This window comes from Talpa occidentalis, unplaced genomic scaffold (assembly GCF_014898055.3).
Source record: "Talpa occidentalis isolate TD23 unplaced genomic scaffold, MPIMG_talOcc4v2.1 talOcc4.6, whole genome shotgun sequence".
NCBI classification, from domain to species: Eukaryota; Metazoa; Chordata; class Mammalia; order Eulipotyphla; family Talpidae; genus Talpa; species Talpa occidentalis.
In genome coordinates this window covers 12,770,578-12,788,962 of record NW_023604972.1, presented here as the reverse complement: position 1 = coordinate 12,788,962, position 18,385 = coordinate 12,770,578, and the positions used below count along the sequence as shown (strand labels likewise).

The 18,385-nt window shown below is 45.9% G+C and overlaps 1 protein-coding gene across 2 annotated transcripts in view; it reads left to right on the top strand.

The window, feature by feature from the left end:
* The window catches only part of CCDC149 (coiled-coil domain containing 149), a 95,330-nt gene that overhangs the window by 53,729 nt on the left and 23,216 nt on the right, over window positions 1-18,385 (top strand). For both annotated transcript variants that reach the window (XM_037530779.2, XM_037530780.2), the window contains exons 5-9: window positions 5,822-5,938; window positions 6,703-6,875; window positions 7,542-7,614; window positions 9,022-9,106; window positions 11,038-11,182. In XM_037530779.2, the coding sequence (XP_037386676.1) occupies window positions 5,822-5,938; window positions 6,703-6,875; window positions 7,542-7,614; window positions 9,022-9,106; window positions 11,038-11,182 (593 nt within the window). The remainder of the gene's footprint in view (window positions 1-5,821; window positions 5,939-6,702; window positions 6,876-7,541; window positions 7,615-9,021; window positions 9,107-11,037; window positions 11,183-18,385) is intronic.

Genomic DNA, 18,385 nt, shown 5'->3' with positions numbered 1-18,385 from the left:
CACCAACACCGGAAAGGACCAGCCAATGACCCCTGAGGCAGCAGGCCGTTGCTGACGCAGGGAGAGGCCAATGGACTTGAACTTATGGACTGATGGACTTGGACTGACAATCCCGCCAGAAGGCGGAGGACCTTGCAGGTTGATATGTTTTGGGACACTGGGGGTGGCCAGTGGGCCTTGATGGCCAAAAGCAGCCTGTGTATGCCCAGCAGCCAGGTGGAGGAGAAAAGCCAACTAAGAAAGCAAAAGCTGGTACTGATGATAAGTTGAGAAGCCCTGAGCGGCTGTTAAGCAGCCTGGGTATGCTGAAGAACTGTGAGTCTCGTAAAATCACCTGTGGGTGATGCCCTGGTCATTCTTGAGCGAGGGTGAGGAGCTGGGGAACCTGTCCTTGGGGGACGGGTGGGGAATGTGGCTTGGGGTGGAGCCCAAGCCGAATGCAGAGTTTGGATCCCCAACCCATGTGATTGTGCAGTGGGTTGGCTTGAGTGCAGGGGTCTGTGAGTCGCATGGGTGGCCATGAAGGCCGAGTGTTGGAGCGACTGCAGACAGAAACCCTGAGGGTTGGCGATTACCCCCAACAGAATAAAATTGCCAATCCCAGAGCTAGTGCATCCTGGGGGTGGATGCTGTGTGTGCCTTGTAGCCTAGACTACAGCCAGAGAAGGCCAGGAAGCCTGACGGCTCCTGGTATGTTATAGCAGATGCCGTGTGTGATTTTCCCTCCCTTGTATGAGCAGTGCCTTCGGCAGAAGATTTGGTGGCTTATCTGCTGGTACCAATAATTGTCTTTTGCACTAGGTTGGTGCCCTGCCTGGACTTATTTGTGTTCTGTTGTATTTTGTTATATTGTATTTTGTTATATTTGATGTATTTGCTTTTGTGGGCCATGGCTGCATTGTTTGTTTGCTTAGAAAATTGTATATATATATATGTATAGACTGTATGGCAGAAAACCCTGAGGGGGTGGACTGTAGGGTAAAGAAAATGTCAGGCTTTTCTGCCCTTCCACCATCAGGATAGATGATGGATCCTTGTCCTGAATGCATGCCTGATGGCGGGCACCTGGAATAGGGTGTGGGCATAGGTAGATGGGATTCAGCTGAGCTAAGACTGTGCTTTTAAGGGTGGCGTCACGGGGGGACGCCAGCAGCCCCAGCCAGCAGCAGCAGAACCTGAAGGAGAAGCCGAAGCAGAAGCAGAGAACGCCAGAGAGCCCAGATAGAGTGAAGACTTGCTGGGGGCTGGGAGGCCTGCCAGCCTCCCAGTCCCCCAGCCAGCACCCCTGCCTGCCATATGCCTGGTGAACCCCAAATAAAAGACCTGCAAAACTACTGAGGACTCTGACTCCTCCTTTACCCGGTCTGCATGGGATCAGAAAACCTGCACCTGTGCCCATGTCCTGCCCTTACAGTGACCTACTGAATTGGGTCCCGGGACAGGGAGACTTGCCTCACAGCTCTGTGCCCACCCCTCTGGGGTCCCATCTGTACAGAGGAGAGGAAGGTATCCGCCTTCTAGAGTTGCGCAGCATCAAACGAGAGGCTTCCTATAGTTAAAAAGCACTGGGGACACTGTATGGTCAGTCGGACATACAGCCAGTAATGTGACAAGGGGGTTCCTTTAGTGGTGACAAGACAGTTCTGGATGGTTGCTCAGGCTGCACACTGCACAGCTCCACCTCTCGGGGTCTCCAGCCCCACAATGTGAAGATACACCAAATGATTGTTGATGTAACTCTCCATAAAGCTATTGTAGGGTCAGGAATGGACACAGGGCAGGTTTTCTAATGCAACAGACCGGGTAAAGGAGGAATCAGAGTCCTCAGTGGATTTTGCAGGTCTTTTATTGGGATTACCAGGTACACGGCAGGCAGGGGTGCTGGAGGGGGCCGGAGGCTGGCAGGCCTCCCAGCCCCCAGCAAATCTTCACTCTATCTGGGCTCTCCGGCCTTATCTGCTTCTCTCTCTGCTTCTGCTGCTTCTTTTCTTGGCTTCTGCTGCTGCTGGCGTCCCCATGACGCTGCCCTTAAAAGTCCAGTCTTTCAGCCCAGGTGGACCCACTCCAGGTGCCCGCCATCAGGCATGCATTCAGGACCACAGGGTTCCCTCATCTATCCTAATGGCGGGAGGGCAGAAAAGCCTGATACCTTTTACCTTACCCTACAGCTATAAAAGAGCAATCCTCGTTATAGTTGGTGCGGCTATAATTCTCATATAGTGACTGCTTGCAGTATTACCGGAACGAAAGCCTAGTGGAAGTGGGGGCTAGCCCTTCCTCCCCCCAAGTCCTTGTGTATTAATGCAAACCACAAGACATTTCAGGAGGACCAGAGGGGGAGCAGGACTTTGACAGGAGTCAGACACCCCTGGCAGGGAGGGGGAAGGGCCCCAAGAGCCGTTTTGCCACATGGTTTCCCGGCCACGTCTCTTGGCCACGTCCCAACTGCAGCTGCGGCTCATCCACAAGCTGACGACTCACACCCATAATTCATTCATGAGCGTTTATTTCCATCTAAATCGGCAGCTGAATGCATCTATTGGTGGCCGTGGGCACGCCTGGCAGGGCACTGCTCCACTTGCGGCTTGGCACCAGGAGGCAAGCCGGAGGGTTGATGGCCCTGTCTGAGGGCATCAAGTGCCCTAGGTTGCTTCCTAGCTGTGTCCTAGGTGGGAAATCAACCCCGTTGCCTGCAGCCCACAGATAATCTTCGCTCCAGAGCTCTGCATCCTCAGCCTAGCAGGAACATGGGAGTCTCCTGGGAGCATCTCCACAAGCATTTACTGAGCACCTTTCATGTTCCAAGGCTAACATCCTTTTTTTTTTTTTTTTGGTGGGACCCTTGCCGGCGGCCGGGAAACGAACCGGTGCTGCAGAGGCTGCGGGCAGCCTCGCAGCCCAGTACCACTGCGCCACCAGGGGAGGCCCTACAGGACTAACATTCTTACAGAAAACCCATCTTCTTGTCCTTAAGAGCCGATCGACAGGTCAACATGTAAATAGCAAAAATTTGCCATTTTTCTAACTTAACTTGCCCATGAAGTTCAGAGCACACAGTCATGGGTACTCCTGAGAGGGGATTTTATGCCTAAGTGTGAAGAGTGATTTTCCCAAATGTATCATTTTCCCACCTCACTCTCAGCCTGGGACCTTGAATTGGAGAGAATCACCCAATTTTTAACATTTTTATTTCTCTCCCATCCTGTCTTCACCATGTCTCTTCCTCCTGTTTTCTCCTCCTCACCTTTTTGCCAAACACATATGCTTGAAGTCCCCCATAATAGATGCAAACTCAGTGCAGCTCCACCCCCTCCCACTCCAGGTTTACAGCAACCTTCTGAGAAAGCTGTTTGTGCTGTCATATTTTTGCAGTGAAAGATACTGAGCTCAGAGGAGGTCAGGCGCAAGCTCAAGGCTGCACAGCTCACAGATGGTGGAGCCGGGTCGGAGTCCTGCGGGCCTATGGGCTGTCAGCTAGGCCAGGAGGAGAACTTTGCCTGGGGCAGCACTGCCTTCCCCTTTGCTGCAGCCTTGTTGGGTCCATCAGCTCATTTCACTCAAGTTTCAGACCCAACACATGAGCTGACTGCTACCAACATGGGACACACTTTGAAAATCAGTGTTTCTAGCAGACAATTCAATAATGCAAAACAATTTCAAAAACCAGTGGAGGTTATGAAGGAGTGGTGAGGAAAAGGGATGATAGTGAGAAAAGAAATGATATGTGTAAATTATATAAATATGTAAATATAATATATACGGATATACAGTGGCCCTCTATAGTCACAGGTTCTGCATCTGTGCATTCAACCAATTGCAGATTTAAAAAAATCCCTACTATGTGGTTAGGCTAATGATTGCTACATCTGTACTGAACATTTATAAACTTTTTTCTTGCCATTATTCCCATAACAGTATAGTGTAACAACTACTTACATAGCATTTACATTGTGTTAGGTATTATAAAAATAAAGACGTAATTAAATTTAAATAAATTAATAAAAATTAATGTTTCCTCCAGCCCTGCGATTTAATAGTCAAAAGTGTATGCACATTACACACCAAATGATTGTTAACATATTTGTTGAAGCTTAACAGGCATCCAGTATATAAAAGATGACTCTCGTAGATGGCTGTCAGACCTCAATAAACATGTTTAATAATTAATTGGCATTAAGCAAACATAATTGTGTGATTCTAAATTAAGTGTTCAGCGAAGCGGGCTGTGAATGGGAAACCACAGTGGTGTTTTATTACTTAAAGTTCAGGCTGTCAGTCTGGCTTTTCACATATCAAGTACCCTGCTTCCATAACATGTCAAAAGCCTCCTTTTCCCTCATCCCAGAAAAGACACAACGAGCCTTCTTATTTCTAGTCCCTTTGATCTGAAAAATGTTTCTTCCTTCGTTTGCTGTTTGTCTTTCTGTATATCCACTTGGTGTTATAAAGCCCCAACCCACAAATTGTGTGACGTGAACAATGTTTTCACACATCAGCTTCCCATTGAATGAAGCAATTCTGCCATCCACTCCCAATCCCCCTGAATACAGCCGGCCTCGATATTTGCTGTAGTTATGTTTTCTAGAGCCACGTGAAGCTGAATTTGCAAATACTGAATCACACTGCTCCTAGGGGAAATACAGGTTAGTTTCCTGTGAGCTTCTGGTCACAAAGATTTTTGTCAACTTATCAATATATACCCTGTTTTTTTTTTTCCTTTGTTTCTGTTTAAGCTTGAGTCATCTCGAGTCTCATCACCAATAGCACTGTAACTCACACGTTCAAGAAGCTTTTCGAACACGTGTTTTCTCTGTAAGACATGCCACAGCCTTCGTTCCCTTAGGAACACCAGATAACACATCAGCACTATGCATGGGGCCATTTGATATAGCTCAACAAAGCATTAGCAAAAAACACAAAAATGTGAAAACTATGGCACTACGTCGACCATGAAAAGATCACTTGCTTACACTATGAGAGCTGAGCTGAGGTGGCCTTGTTCAACCCCAGCTAGGTACATGGTTGTCCAATGGCTCATGTTTCTTTGCAATGCCACACTCATCCATACAAGTCCACATGTGATGCAGAAAAACCCAAGTATTGATGTTGAGTTTAGAAATAAGCATGAGGTAGACAAAACTACAAATACAGAAGCCTTCCCAGCATTGTGTTACAGTTTTTAATCTTTGCTAAGTTTAAAGGATTCCTTGAGTTTGTTTCCTGATTATTCAAAAAAATTTCCCTTACATTCCATCCATCCATTTGTCCCAAATGCCACCATTTCATCATTCTTCACCGCTGTGTAGTACTCCATTGACTATCTGTTCCACAATTTCTCTATTTGTCTGTTGAAGGGTGATTGTGTGAGTGAAGTAAGTCAAAAAGCAAAAGACAGATAGTGGATGATTCACTCATCTGTGGAATACAAATACCCCAAAAAACCCATGTACAAAGAATAGTAGGAATAAATCTTGAACTCAGCAAAAATAATATAATGGTTATCAGAGGGAATGGGGGAGAGAAGAGAAACAGTGGAGGGAGGCAAAGGGGGTACGGGCATGGGTGGTTTGGTGGAGGGTGAAAAAAATATTTTTTTAAAAAAAGCACATACCCTAAAATTAATGGAGAAGTAAAGGATCCTGAAATTAAAAAAAAAATTAATCATCATATTTGCAATAAATTTGTCTTGTGCCTTTCCCTGGTATTTCTTGAAAAATCTTATCTTACAAAACTTTCTGCCTAGCTTCCTTGGGTTTGTATTTGGATCTGTTCATTTTAACACACACTTTATTTTTTCTTTTTCTACTAATGGAAAATGCAGCTCTTGAGGATGACAATTGCCAAACAGAGGCTCGGAGACGAAGAAGTTGGCACTCGACACTTTGCAGCTCATGAACGTGAAGATCTGGTCCAGCAACTGGAGAGAGCCAAGGAACAGGTGACTGCTCACGTCTGTTAAGAGTAAAGGAGTACTCTGTGCCCCTTTCTCAGGGAGCGTGGGGTGGCAGCGATGTGCATCAGAGGAGGAAAAAGATGAAAGGAATGATTTTACTCCTCCGGACCCCAACAGCTTCCCAAGCTGCCTGTGTTTCTGGCTTCCAGCAGGTCTATTCTCTTTGAATGCCATTGTTCTGAGCACAAGAAACTTACCCTTAACCAGGCCAGACAGGAAAAGAGCAAAATGTGACAAACTGGCCTTCATTTGCAAGTTTCCGCTGAAATGCTGAGCGATGCTTTGTTGGCAAAATCGCAGTGGGTGCAGAGTTCTAGTTAGGGAACAGCTAAGAAAGCCTCGACTTCATTTTCCTTCTCTTACTAATTGGTTTTGAAGAGCAGAACAAGAGTTCTGGGTCTCAAGGACTTGGCAAAAGTGTGTCTGCAGAAGACTCAGAGATGTGCCCAGTTCTGCCCCTCCACGCCTCCGGCCTTAGGGCATGTGGCAGTAGGTGGTAAGGGGCTGGCTCAGTTCTTCCGAGCTGCTGCTCCCATCCCATCTTAGATATAGTAAGTGTCTGGCTGGAAGTCATCCCTTTGCTTTTAGCTTTTTTTATATCCCTGTGTGAGGCGCTTATGGTTTTATAGCATGCGGGTGGTATTAATAAGCTCTCTAAAAGTCAGCCAACCAAGCAGAAGTCTCCATCTCTGGCCATAAAGCCGACGTCTGAAGAACATCTTGAGTAAGGGAACTTTCTCTGGTTTCAGATTGAGTCTCTGGAGCATGACCTGCAAGCCTCTGTGGATGAGCTTCAGGATGTCAAGGAAGAGCGGTGTTCCTACCAGGACAAGGTGGAGAGGCTAAACCAGGAACTCAACCACATCCTGGGTGGACACGAGAACCGGATTATCGACGTGGACGCCCTGTGTATGGAGAACAGGTGAGGGACCAGGTTCATGCCTGTGCGTGTGGGGAGCGCTGGCCCCCCCACCATCGACTTCCAGGCCGGGAGTTATGTACAGCCCTGCAGACATTAGAGGAAACTGGCTCACAATGCAGGGCAAGTCACGCCTCCAGCGGATGATATTAACATCGGGACTTAGTTGTAAAAGTAAGAAAAGAAGCGTCCCTTGCCTGATGCCTAGGGAAGCTGCTTGTTATTGCTCTCAAAGAGAGGAAAAAGAGTAAGAAAATAAATTGAGAAATTCCCTTAGCTGTTTCTTTTCCCCGAGGCAGATTTCAGCGTGTGTATGTGTCTAACTTAATGTTATGTCTGGTGTCGCCTCTTCCTGACTCACTTCCCAGTGGAATCATCTTAATGAGAATTATGCGAAAACTGTGTTGCTGTCCCTCAGGGGCTCTCTGCAGAGGCCTGCTCTAAAGTGGGGTTGTGTGATTTGGGCACATTTGACCTTGATCTCACATCCACTTAAGAAGAGGTCGCAAGGATGTGTTTTTTCCTCCTCTTCCTTTTGGTGGGGAGGAAGCACCTCGTGGGAAAGACGGCTCTTTGGGCATATGATTTTCATTTGTTCCTTCCTGTCCTCGAGTATATGTTTTCTATTTTGCCACCAGACACTTTCTGGTCATCTATATTCTTTTCCAGGTATCTTCAAGAAAGATTAAAACAACTTCAAGAAGAGGTCAGCCTCCTGAAATCTAACATTGCCAAATACAAGGTAGCAAGATCACACCAAGGATGGGGATGATTCACACTTGTACATCTAAATGTCATTCTATTTTAATTCTCTTTTATGTGCCAAAGATAGTTTAGTGCTTGCTGCCCCCCCCCCATAAAGTCCAATAAGAGCTTTCAGTGACAGAGCAATGAGAATTAACCCCCAAACAACAAACAAAACCAAACTGCTTTCACAAAAGCTCGTCCAGTGCTGTCACCTGACCGGGGCAGGCAGAGGCCACCAGGCACTAGACGTGGTCCCTTTACAGCCTCCTCGGTCGGTATGAAATGAGGTTCTTTATCCAGTTTTTCTGGAAACTGTTCTGTCATCAGATGCTATTTGTCTCATAATCATCCATAAGAAAATGGTTTCCGAGTGATGAAGATACAAAGATGGGGAAATCACAATCTAAATGATAATGTTCACGTCACACTGAAAGGACAGAATGTTAAAATTCTCCCCACTGTTATTTAGTCTAATTCCAGCACCATTAGTTTGATAATATCTATTTCTGCAGATGTTAGTTGTAAGTTTTATAATTAGAAAAATCTCCTGGGTTTCTCTGCTTTGAAAATAGATTGATTTCTCTTCCTGAGGGTGAAGTTTTCCAGCAGGCTTGGTGCTGGGGAGCGCCTTCTTGCTGTTCTGGCTTTTTTCTCAGAAGTCTCTGTGCTGTTGTTCCTCTCCCTTCTGTGGGGCCACCCTTTACTTGACACCAAACTTACACAGATGCAGCTAAAGAATACGGCATTTCAGATTGTGTAATTCATCCTTAGTTTGACAAAATATATGCACGCATTCATCTAACAACACTTAACTCAGTTCTGTCTCCCAGACACTGACTATACCACACACATCGTTTTTCATGTGAGGGTCTGTGTCAGGAGTGACACTTAAGTGGCACATATGTGCTTCCTGATCCTGTGTCCACGTGCCACTAATTGATAGGGGCTTATTTCCCAGTCCAGCCACAGAATCCTTCCAAATATCACTAACGATCTTTTGGCATGGGTCCAGGAAAGGAAACCCATTCTGCATCTCTTGTCTATTTGAAAAGGGTTTCCATAACTAGTGACTTCACAAATTAGAGTGAGTTCTCCAGATTTGATTTAATTTAGTGCAGATTTGATTTAATTGAGCTTCAAGTACCTTTTGTATAGGAGACTATCATTGCTGTCATGTTGCTAGGCACCAACTTAAGAGAAAAAAAAAAACAGACTCTTTACTGTGTCCATAAAAATTGTGACTTTTTGCCTGGGACTCAGAATTCTGAACATCAGGCCGGCGTTTGGAGTTTGTCGGGGGTTCCTGTGTGCTGGGTGGGAGGATGCGCCAACCCAGACTGCGTGTTTTTCCATTATTGACTTTTCTGACTACCGTCTTGATTTTCTCCCAATGCTGCTTCAGAATGCTCTCGAGAGACGGAAAAACTCCAAGGGCCAGGGTAAATCCAGCAGCAGTGCTTTGACGGGAGTCCTCTCTGCAAAGCAAGGTAGGAACTCACACGTTTGCTCTCCAGGAGAGACCACTTAGGAGTAGAGAAGGCCAGAGCTGTGGGTCCACATCTCATGCAACCTGCTCTTTTTGTGCGTTGGGAACACAGGCGACCCTTAGGACAGGGATTCCCAAACTTCTACCTGCATCAGACTCGCCTGGAGGACTGTTTAAAGCAGATGACTGCACCCCACCCCAGAGTTTCTCATTGAGTAAGTCTGGGGTGTGGAGAAGATGAATTTCTCAAAGTTCCCAGGTGATGCTATTAGGCTTCCAGGACCCTGCCTTGAGCACTGCTGCATTAGAGGATTTCCTAGTGACCGGACCCCTTTCTAGCTATACCCTGGTATCATGCTCTCCTTTCAAGAATGTTCTCTCCTTCCCCAGTCATCATTTTAGCATCTCAGTAGATGTTTCAGCCTCATCGAGTTTCTCCTTTTCCTGGCCTCTATGATCGGAATAGAAAAGTCTCAGAGCTGCTGAAATCATTTTTTCATAGAACATGTGCCTTTTTCAAAGAAGCTTTTATTGATCGCAATTTTGTTCCTCCTTCTTGTCGATTTCAATGAAAAATAATGATCTTCCAGGAACAGTCCAGGGGAATAAATAGCAGAGAGCTCGCTTCTGACACTTAATATTTGGGAATGCAGTTCTGAATGGAAGTGTCAGGTTGAACATGCTCAGCTGGCCCTGGGCAGGCCAGCGAGGCTCATGCAGAAGTCTTCATCAGAACTAGAAAGGCTTGAAGAAAGTGCTGAATTGCCAGCCAACCTAATAACCAGGGCACTTTCCCCAGCAACTTCTTTTTTCCACTCAACAAGAAAGGATACCCTAGAATTGTTTCTTAAAAGAAAACTACAATACTCTAAAAATGGAGAAGTCCCCCAACTAAGTTAAGTTCTCTAGATACGCTTCATTGCCAAGCATCTTTGAATGTCGAGTCCCCATGTCACACTGGGGAGTGCCAGCCACACTTAGCCACCCACAGCAGATCATACATGTAGACAGCCTTGCTAGGTAACCATTTGGCTACCTGTTATGAAAAACCTTAAACTGACTCCCTTTGAACCAGCAAGAAAGAATTACAGACATATGCAAACATTTTGCTTCAAGTAAGTTCTTCCATATTAGGTATAACTAAAACAAACAACTAACCAAAAGGTTGGAAACAACATAAATACCCAGTAGTAATATCTAGTCTTAATAAATAAATTCTTAGATGCCAATACATGGATTGCTGAGCAACTGTTACATTTTATGTTTTAGGAGAGAAAGGTGTGTGAATTTGTGTATCTTATAAATAGAGGAAATGGGGTTCAAAGATACAGTGAGAGACTAACATTGTGTCTTTTTTCCATCAGTAGGTATGCAGGTGGTCCTGTCTTATTTGTGTTATCCACTTAGTTTATCTGTCTTTTCTGCAAATATGCATATGTAAAATATATTTTGTAGTTTAAGTAATCCCCTAAGTCATCTTGCTTCCCATCCTGTGTGCCACTCCATGAAGGACCCTGATTCAGAGCCTGGAGTTCAGGACTACTCACTGGTATTTGCAAAACAGCCAGTGTTTTTAGCACCTTGCATTCCTGTCCATGAAACTGAAATAAATACTATTTCCCAGGTGGTGTTTTTTTTTTTAAGTCTTAAACGAGTTAATTTGAAAGTGTGAAATACCACACAAATATTAAGATTGTTATCCTTTTAAAAAACTGTTGATAAAAGTCTATGAGGACCCCATTGGTTAACCTCACACTGAATTCTATTTTGTTTTACTTTTAAACTTGAAGTGAACTTGTCAATACAATAGATTAGCATTCAGAGGCTGGGAACCCATCCCAGCTTCATTATTCAGGAAGTAATGACATCGCTTTGCATTCCAGTGTTCCAGAAAGACTGGAGACTGAGTCGTAAATTTTGTGTCCCACCTAGTTCAGGAGCTATTATCCGAGGATCAGGGATGCAGCCTCCCGGCTACACCGCAGTCCATTTCGGATCTGAAATCTCTAGCCACGGCCCTTTTGGAGACGATCCATGAGAAGAACATGGTCATCCAGCACCAGAGACAGACCAACAAGTAAGTGGTGAACCTTTAGGCACTGGTTGGGTGGGAGAGAAGGGCCCGTGAGTCGCCACCAGGTGGAAATACAGACACAAAGGGAAGGAGCTGGAAACCCTCCAGTCTGGGAGGTTCCAGATCAGTACTCCTCTACTACGTCAGTACTTTGGCTATTGCTGTTGAATAGCCATTACTATCAAATGCTTACTCAAGCCACTCCCTGAGCAATGCTTATTTATATGAGGGCATTTTCAGTGGCATAATCAGCTGGGAACTACCTCTCCTCAGGTCTTCTTGCAGGGACCCACCTCCCGAGTGCTCTTATAACCAAATGGCATGACTTTGAGGGGCTCAGCAAGCCAAGAGCACCCAAACATCCAGCAGCAGTTGGGCCTAGAAGGGAGTCTCCTATCTATCATTCCTCCTATCATTCCTCCAAATTTGGCCAAAAAAAAAAAAAAAAAATTTGGTGAAAAGGACCACTGCATTCATTAAAACAGGATATCTTATTTGGTTTTTATAATCATGTTGACTGTGGGGCAAAATCAAGCAAGGTAAAGTAGATGAAAGCAGCACAGAAAACAGAAGCAAAATTGAAAATGTTCAAAAACTGGTGAATAAACAGTAGATTAAAGCAACAAACATTGCAACAGGGCCAGCTCGGTGGGTGAGCCTGCCACGTAGGCGCTCAGGGTGCCCTGCTCAGACAGCCTGCTCTGGTCTGAGCTCTGCTGTTGCCAGCTTGAAATTCTTACATCAAATAATTTTAAAAATTTATTTTTAAACAAGGGAGCCCTGCATTTCCATTTTGCTCTGAGTCCTGCAAATTATGTAGCTGGTCTGCTGGCAAGAGCTGTGCCCAGGATAAAAGGGTGGAAGAAGCCAGCAGGTTCAGAAGGAGCCGGGTCAGGGAGGGGGGAGGCCTGGCGAGGCAGGGGCATGTGGAGAGAGGCAACTGGAAAATGATTGAGAGTATTGTAAAAACAAAATAGAAAAAAGAGAAACGGCAGTGAAAGGAAGATGGCGCAGGAGATTAAGATATATATAAAAGAAAGCCGAGAGCGGTGGAGGGAGGCTGGCAATCTCAAAGGGATGACAAGGGTAATTTATTGACAGAAGAAGTTTTTAAAATTCTTTTAAAAGAAGTCTTCACCAAGGAATGAAACAGCCAGATGCTGAAATGCAGATGCTTCACAGGGGAGGAACACGGAATGGGAATCTCCCCAGAATAGGTACAGGGTCTGTCTTATTCAGGCAGAACCCACAGCCAGAATTGGTCCCCAGGAGTCTTCTTTGTTTTCATTGACTCCCTATAAAGCACCAACGGCAACTCTTTCCTACCTTCTCTGGTCTTCTAAACCCTAGACTGTTCTCAGCAGGAGCCCTCAGCCCCTCCTTGACTGAGCAAACAGAGGCCCCAAGACTTGCTGCTCCCCTAAAATCAGTGCTCCCCTTTCTGCTCCCCTAAAAATCTCTCCCCACTGTCTCCAGAAAACATGCCAGGGCCCATCAGCCTGTGTGTCCACCCACCTTCTTCTCCTGGGGCCTTGCTCCACTGCGACCGCCTTTCACCCCTCTTCAACTTCCACCCCTTCCCCCAGAGACCTCACAGGTCTTCCTGAACCCCTGAGCCTTCCCTTCACTCTGTAGTCTCCCAAGAATCCCACTCACCTCCAAGCTTCTGGTCAAGGAGTTGAGCTCTATTTATTCAACAGCCCCTCAAAGTGTGTTAGGAGGGGTACTTGACAAGGGGAAGGGATCCTGAGGAAGGTCAGGAATCTGGATTTTAGCAAGCTTTCCTCACCCCCCATGATGCCTTGTGCAGGAAAAGGAGATCACCTCTGCTTTAATGCTGACCACAACCTCTTCCAGAATATTCCACAGAGATCTTCATTTGAAGGTCACTAGTACCCCAAGCCATGCTCTATGAGTCTCTTTCTCCTATATTTTCTCTTTATCCCAATTTCTGCTTGGAAATCCTTCTTCTTGGACTTCTTCAGTTTTCTCCTGTCTCATCCCTTTACCTTCCTCTTCCTATTTTCCCCATCCTTGACCTCCTCTTTTCTTTGAGGTCTCCAACTTCTCTTATCCCAGCTGGGAGATCTCATTCCATGCCTCTGTCTTTCCCTCTTGTTCTCTGCAGACTCTTCTCAGAATTCTTGTCCTCATCAACCCTCAAGCAAGACCCACATTTCCAACTATAGGGTGACAGTTGCCCCAATATCCTTTCTACTAGTCAAATTCAATGAGTCTCAAGTCTGGACCATGCCTTCTTAGTGCATTTTAAGAGACTTTAAAATGCATGCGCCCTTTAACCCAGATGGTCTGCTTCTAGGAGTTGATCCCTAAAGAAAAATATCAGAATGACACCCTAAGGTGGATTCATTTATAAGAAGTTGGAAACAGCTCAAGTGTCTTTTTTAATTTAAGATGATTAGGATTATTGTAAATCCATAAGATAGAACATTATGCAGCCATTAAAATCATCATTTGAAGAATATTTAATGGCTTCTGCCCAGCAACTTAATATCCAGATTTGACAAACCTTCATAGCACTAGAGTTTTAGCTTTTCCTGGGCCAGAACATCCCAGCGCCCAGGACAGTGCTGGACCCTGTGGACACTTGTGATTATGTGATGAGTTGGTGATCGGGTCATGGTGTACCCCTTTGTTCCTGTTCCCTTAACACTCACGTCCAAATGATCATTTCACTTGTGGCTTCCATGCCTGAGCCTGTTCTATGCCTACTCCCAGCACTTGCTCACTGCACCTCGCCCATCTGCCCTTTGGTTTTCTTCCCTCCAAAGCAACACCTCTTCCTTGGGAAGACCATCTTCCATCCACCTAGCCTCGTCAGACCTCAGCCCCACCTCCCCGGCTACTACCCAGGCTCCCAACACCCACCTGCCTGCTGTAATTCTGCTCATATCACAGACCTCTGCAAGGCGGGTTGGGCCCCAATGCCTCCGGACCCCAGTATCCACAACCCTGTTGGCCTGACAGATGGCTCCCCTAACGTGCTCACCTACTACAGCTCCTGCCTGCATTCCCAGGAGTCAGGGGCCTCTCCTGAGAAAGATCCACATTTTCATTTTGCCAGGTTTATTTTTATGTTCTTGTGCCTTTCCATTTGTAACTAGTATTTAACAATGTTGAAGCATCTCATGGTTTAAGGTTAAACAGTGTATCTCCAAACTATTATTGTCTCTCAACCACCCAAATCCCTCCCTAGGAGAAACCACCAGTCCTCATTTTTTTGTGTCTGCTTCCCAAGGGTGCATCTGTCCACAGCACACACACATCGGTATGCACACACAACACTCAGACCCCCGTAAATACAGATACTCTTGTCTTTTTCTTTTTTCACAAATGGTAGCTAATATTCACACATATGCAGTTTTATACTCTTCTGCCCCTTGCTTTTTTCTCATAGAATAGATCCTGAAGATTGCTTCCTATCACTACATAAAATGCCAAATGTGCCACTTTTCATACTTAGAAGGTCTTAAGTTTCATATTTGCAACTGATGTTTTACTGGGGGCACTTAAACTATTTAGCTAACACATGGGTAGGGGGCTCAAAATAGGGTGGTCCGCTGCCATCATCCCTGTGATTTAACGTTTTGTAGCTAAAAGAATAGAAGATCGGTGTTTGGGTGGAGCGTGTCAGCAGGAGTGAGGTAGTCCGTTGTGCAGGCGTGTGCTCCCCCTACTGGCTTCCCACCGCCTGACAGACCCCCTCCCCCAACCCAGCCCCAACCTTGACAAGGCCCAATGGGAGCCATCTTGAAGAATCGATGAATAAACCTGACATTTTGAGAGGATGTTCAATTAATAGGCATTTTGCTTGAGAAACTTGTTGCCAGAGAGTTGGCAGTTGTCTGGTTACTGCTGAAGAAGGGATGAGGTTCGCTTGTCTTATCAACAGATGGAAGAGCATTTGGAGAAGAGGCAGTTGTTCAAGTTCACTGAATGCCACGTTTCGTTCTCCAGTTGCTCCCAACACACAATCACTTTGCTGCTGGTGCTGGTGCTGGTTGTGGGGGAGGATCATCAGTGCATATTGGCCTTTTGCTGCCTTTCCTGCTGTGCCTGGAACTGTTCACTGCCCTTCCTCTTCCCCAGCCAGAAGTAAACAGCCTGGACGTTCAAGATGTTGGTAGCAACATATGAGCTGTCAAGGGTCAGAGCAGAGATCAAAAAGCAGCCCCCTGGGGTACAGGTGGGGGGGGCCAGGTTGTCCCCAAGTGTGTATAGAGCCACAGCCACCTCCCTGTGTGGTCCAGGGGGCCAGGACAGAGGCCTTATGGTGGCCAGATCCAGAGTTAGTTCTGTTTTCACTGGCCCCTGGGCTGTTGTTATTGCTAGAAACTACTGCTGAAAACCCATCCAGAGGCCTGACGTTTTGAGGATTTTCCTAAACCTGGACATAGGCTCAAATCCACCCTATCCTGAAACACACCATCGCTAAATAGAAACTTGATGTTAAACTCTTCCCCCGCCCTACATCCTACCACAGAAGCCCTCTCTCAAGCTTGTTTATGCCCCAAGCCACTGTCGAGCTGTCTCCTCCTGTTCCCGGCTAAACTGCTTGAAGAGTCATCTACACTCACCGCTCCACTGTTTCATGCTCGGCTTTGTCTCCACCCTGTCACTTGGATTCTGGATTCTCCCCTTCCACTGTCCTGAAGCATCTCTCTCAAGGAACTGGCATGTCTTCCTAGCAGCCTCTTTTGTCCTCTATGCCCACTTTCTAGAATAAGATAACGTTAACCACACCGTCCCACCAAGAACACGCTCTCCCTGTGGCTTTCAGGGCCCCCCTTGCCCTGCCCCTCCCTCCTTACCCACCCTGCATGTGCTCTGCAGTCCTTTCTTGCTTCCACGGAAGGTCCACTAGTCCCTGTTCTTCCCCCTTCTCACCCTCTGTTGTTGAATAGACCCGCTCCCCGGCCCACACGTCATCTTTGCACCTCTAGATATTTCCATTTCGTTCCTTTCTCCCCTATGTCCTCTGGCTATCTGGTAGGTACTTCAGCTCACCTACCTCATCATTATTGCCCCATTCTTTGGCTTCCGCACAGCTCACTGACTTGTTCTGGGCCACTATCATCATCGCTTTGCATGATGCCCTTCTAAATGGTCTTTCTGCTACTACCCAGAGTCCTTCCAGCCCATTCTCAACTGCATCCAGAATGCTTAATCTGTGTGAGGCTGCCTCTCTGCATAAAGTCCTTCTGTTTCTCCCCATTGCCGATGTAGGCAAGTCTGAACCTTCTCAATATGGCAGCTCGTGGTCTGGGTCCCACGGCCTCTCTGGGCCCATCTTTAATTTACTCCTCACTTCCGTTCTCTACTGCTGCTGAAGCACGTGTGTATTTCCAGGTCCAGGTTGCATTCCCGCCCCTCTGCTTACTGCTGTGTGACCTGGGGAAAGTTCCTTGACCTCTCTGAGTCTCTCTTTCCTCATCTACAAAATAAGAATACTAAAAGCTGCCTCACTGGTTGGTGTAAGGGACTGAAGGAGATAATCTCCGGGAAGTGCTTAGCGTAACCTCTAGTACAGAATAAGTAATTTGTATTGATGATTATTGATAAATTTATTAATTAAAAATTTACTTATGTATATTTAGCTTTCGAATTCATCCTTATTTTGCCTGAACTGACTTCCATCTTAATTAATATTCCCTTTGAGTTCACAGAACATTTTTTGATGTTACTGTAGGTGGTTTTCTTCATCGAGGTCCTTAGCGCTGTCTCCCGGTGTGGTAAGGGACTGAGAAGGTCATTTAGAGTGAGGGTTGTTCTGGCATAGAACCACTATTAAAATCTTTTTATTAAAAGATCATTAGAGTTCCCAGTGCCACCATATGTGTGTATACCGCTGTCTGTCTCCCACCACGCTTTTAGTCTCTCAAATTCAAGGACGGTGTCTCTTCATCATCTCCTATAATCTCAATAATTGTTGAACTGGTCAAGCTGAATTGAATTCACCGTGTTTCTACTTCTACCTTCTCCACCTATGCATATTGCCAACCATGAGAATCAAATAGTCCTCTCCTCTCCTCAGCTATGCTGCACCACATTCAGTGAATCACCTGGCAGGTTCTGGCAGTGCGATGGCAATCAGGAGGCTCCGCTCGGTCATTTTGAAGCATCTTGGGTTATGTTTTGCCGGTCAGCTGTAGGTACTACCATATTTCCATATAAATGGTATTTAACAAGTGTGTGCTGCAGGCAGTAGAAGCTTGTTTTTTAAAGTGCCATTATAGGGTCCTGGTTAAGAGCATGCATAAATTTCAGAGGTAAATTGCGGCATAGGTTTACATCTGGACTCTGCCACTTGAGGTCCAGCATGTGATTTGGGTCAAATCGACTAACTTCCATGCCTCTGTTTCCTCATGAAAGTAGAGTATAGTGGGCTGGAGCGCTGGGGGTTGGGAAAAGATAGAGCTTTGAGATGAACTGGGTGTCCTGGGGCAAGTTGCTTAACCTCTCTGTTTCTTAGAGTCCACCGGTGTAAAAGGAGGATGATAATGTAACATACGCTGCAGGATTGTTGTCAGGTCTATTGCGATCATGCAAGAGTGCTCAGTGTTCGGTGTGAGCTCTGACTCATATCCCAGACTCAGGGAGATTCCTTTTGCTGTTTGTGCTAATAGTTGCATAGTAGCAATTGTAATGGATGGTGTTATTGTTACTATTACTGCTGGCAAAATTGCTGTGGGGTCGATTTCTCACCTCTAGTGTGCTTCATTTGCCTCTGTTTCAAGTAAAAAATGAAGGCAGTCACCACTAGCAAACTTAGGCCAGGTCCCTGAGAGTGGATTGTGGGGGTCACCAGCAAATCCACCTCAGTCCATTTCTGGGAGAGATGGCTGCATTATCCAGGGACATCAGAAAACTACCATCAAAGGTCTCTTCACCACGCCTTTGAACGTTGCCCTGATGACATCCTTCAGTGTACATAGAAGAGTTAAGCCTTATCTTTTGTTTCCAAAAGGCAGCCACAAGCAGATGATCTGATCTCGTTAAGAAACAGGCATCAACTTGAGCACCACTGTGATTGCATCTCAAACCCATCAGCTGGTGAAAAGGGAGCTTGGATCAGAAGGTCTGAGCAAAATATTGAAAGCGAGATTACAAAGAATGGTGTTTATTGAAGGGTCAGGGACATGAAAGCAGAACAGACCCAACAAACAAAGTGAAAAAGGAAAGTAA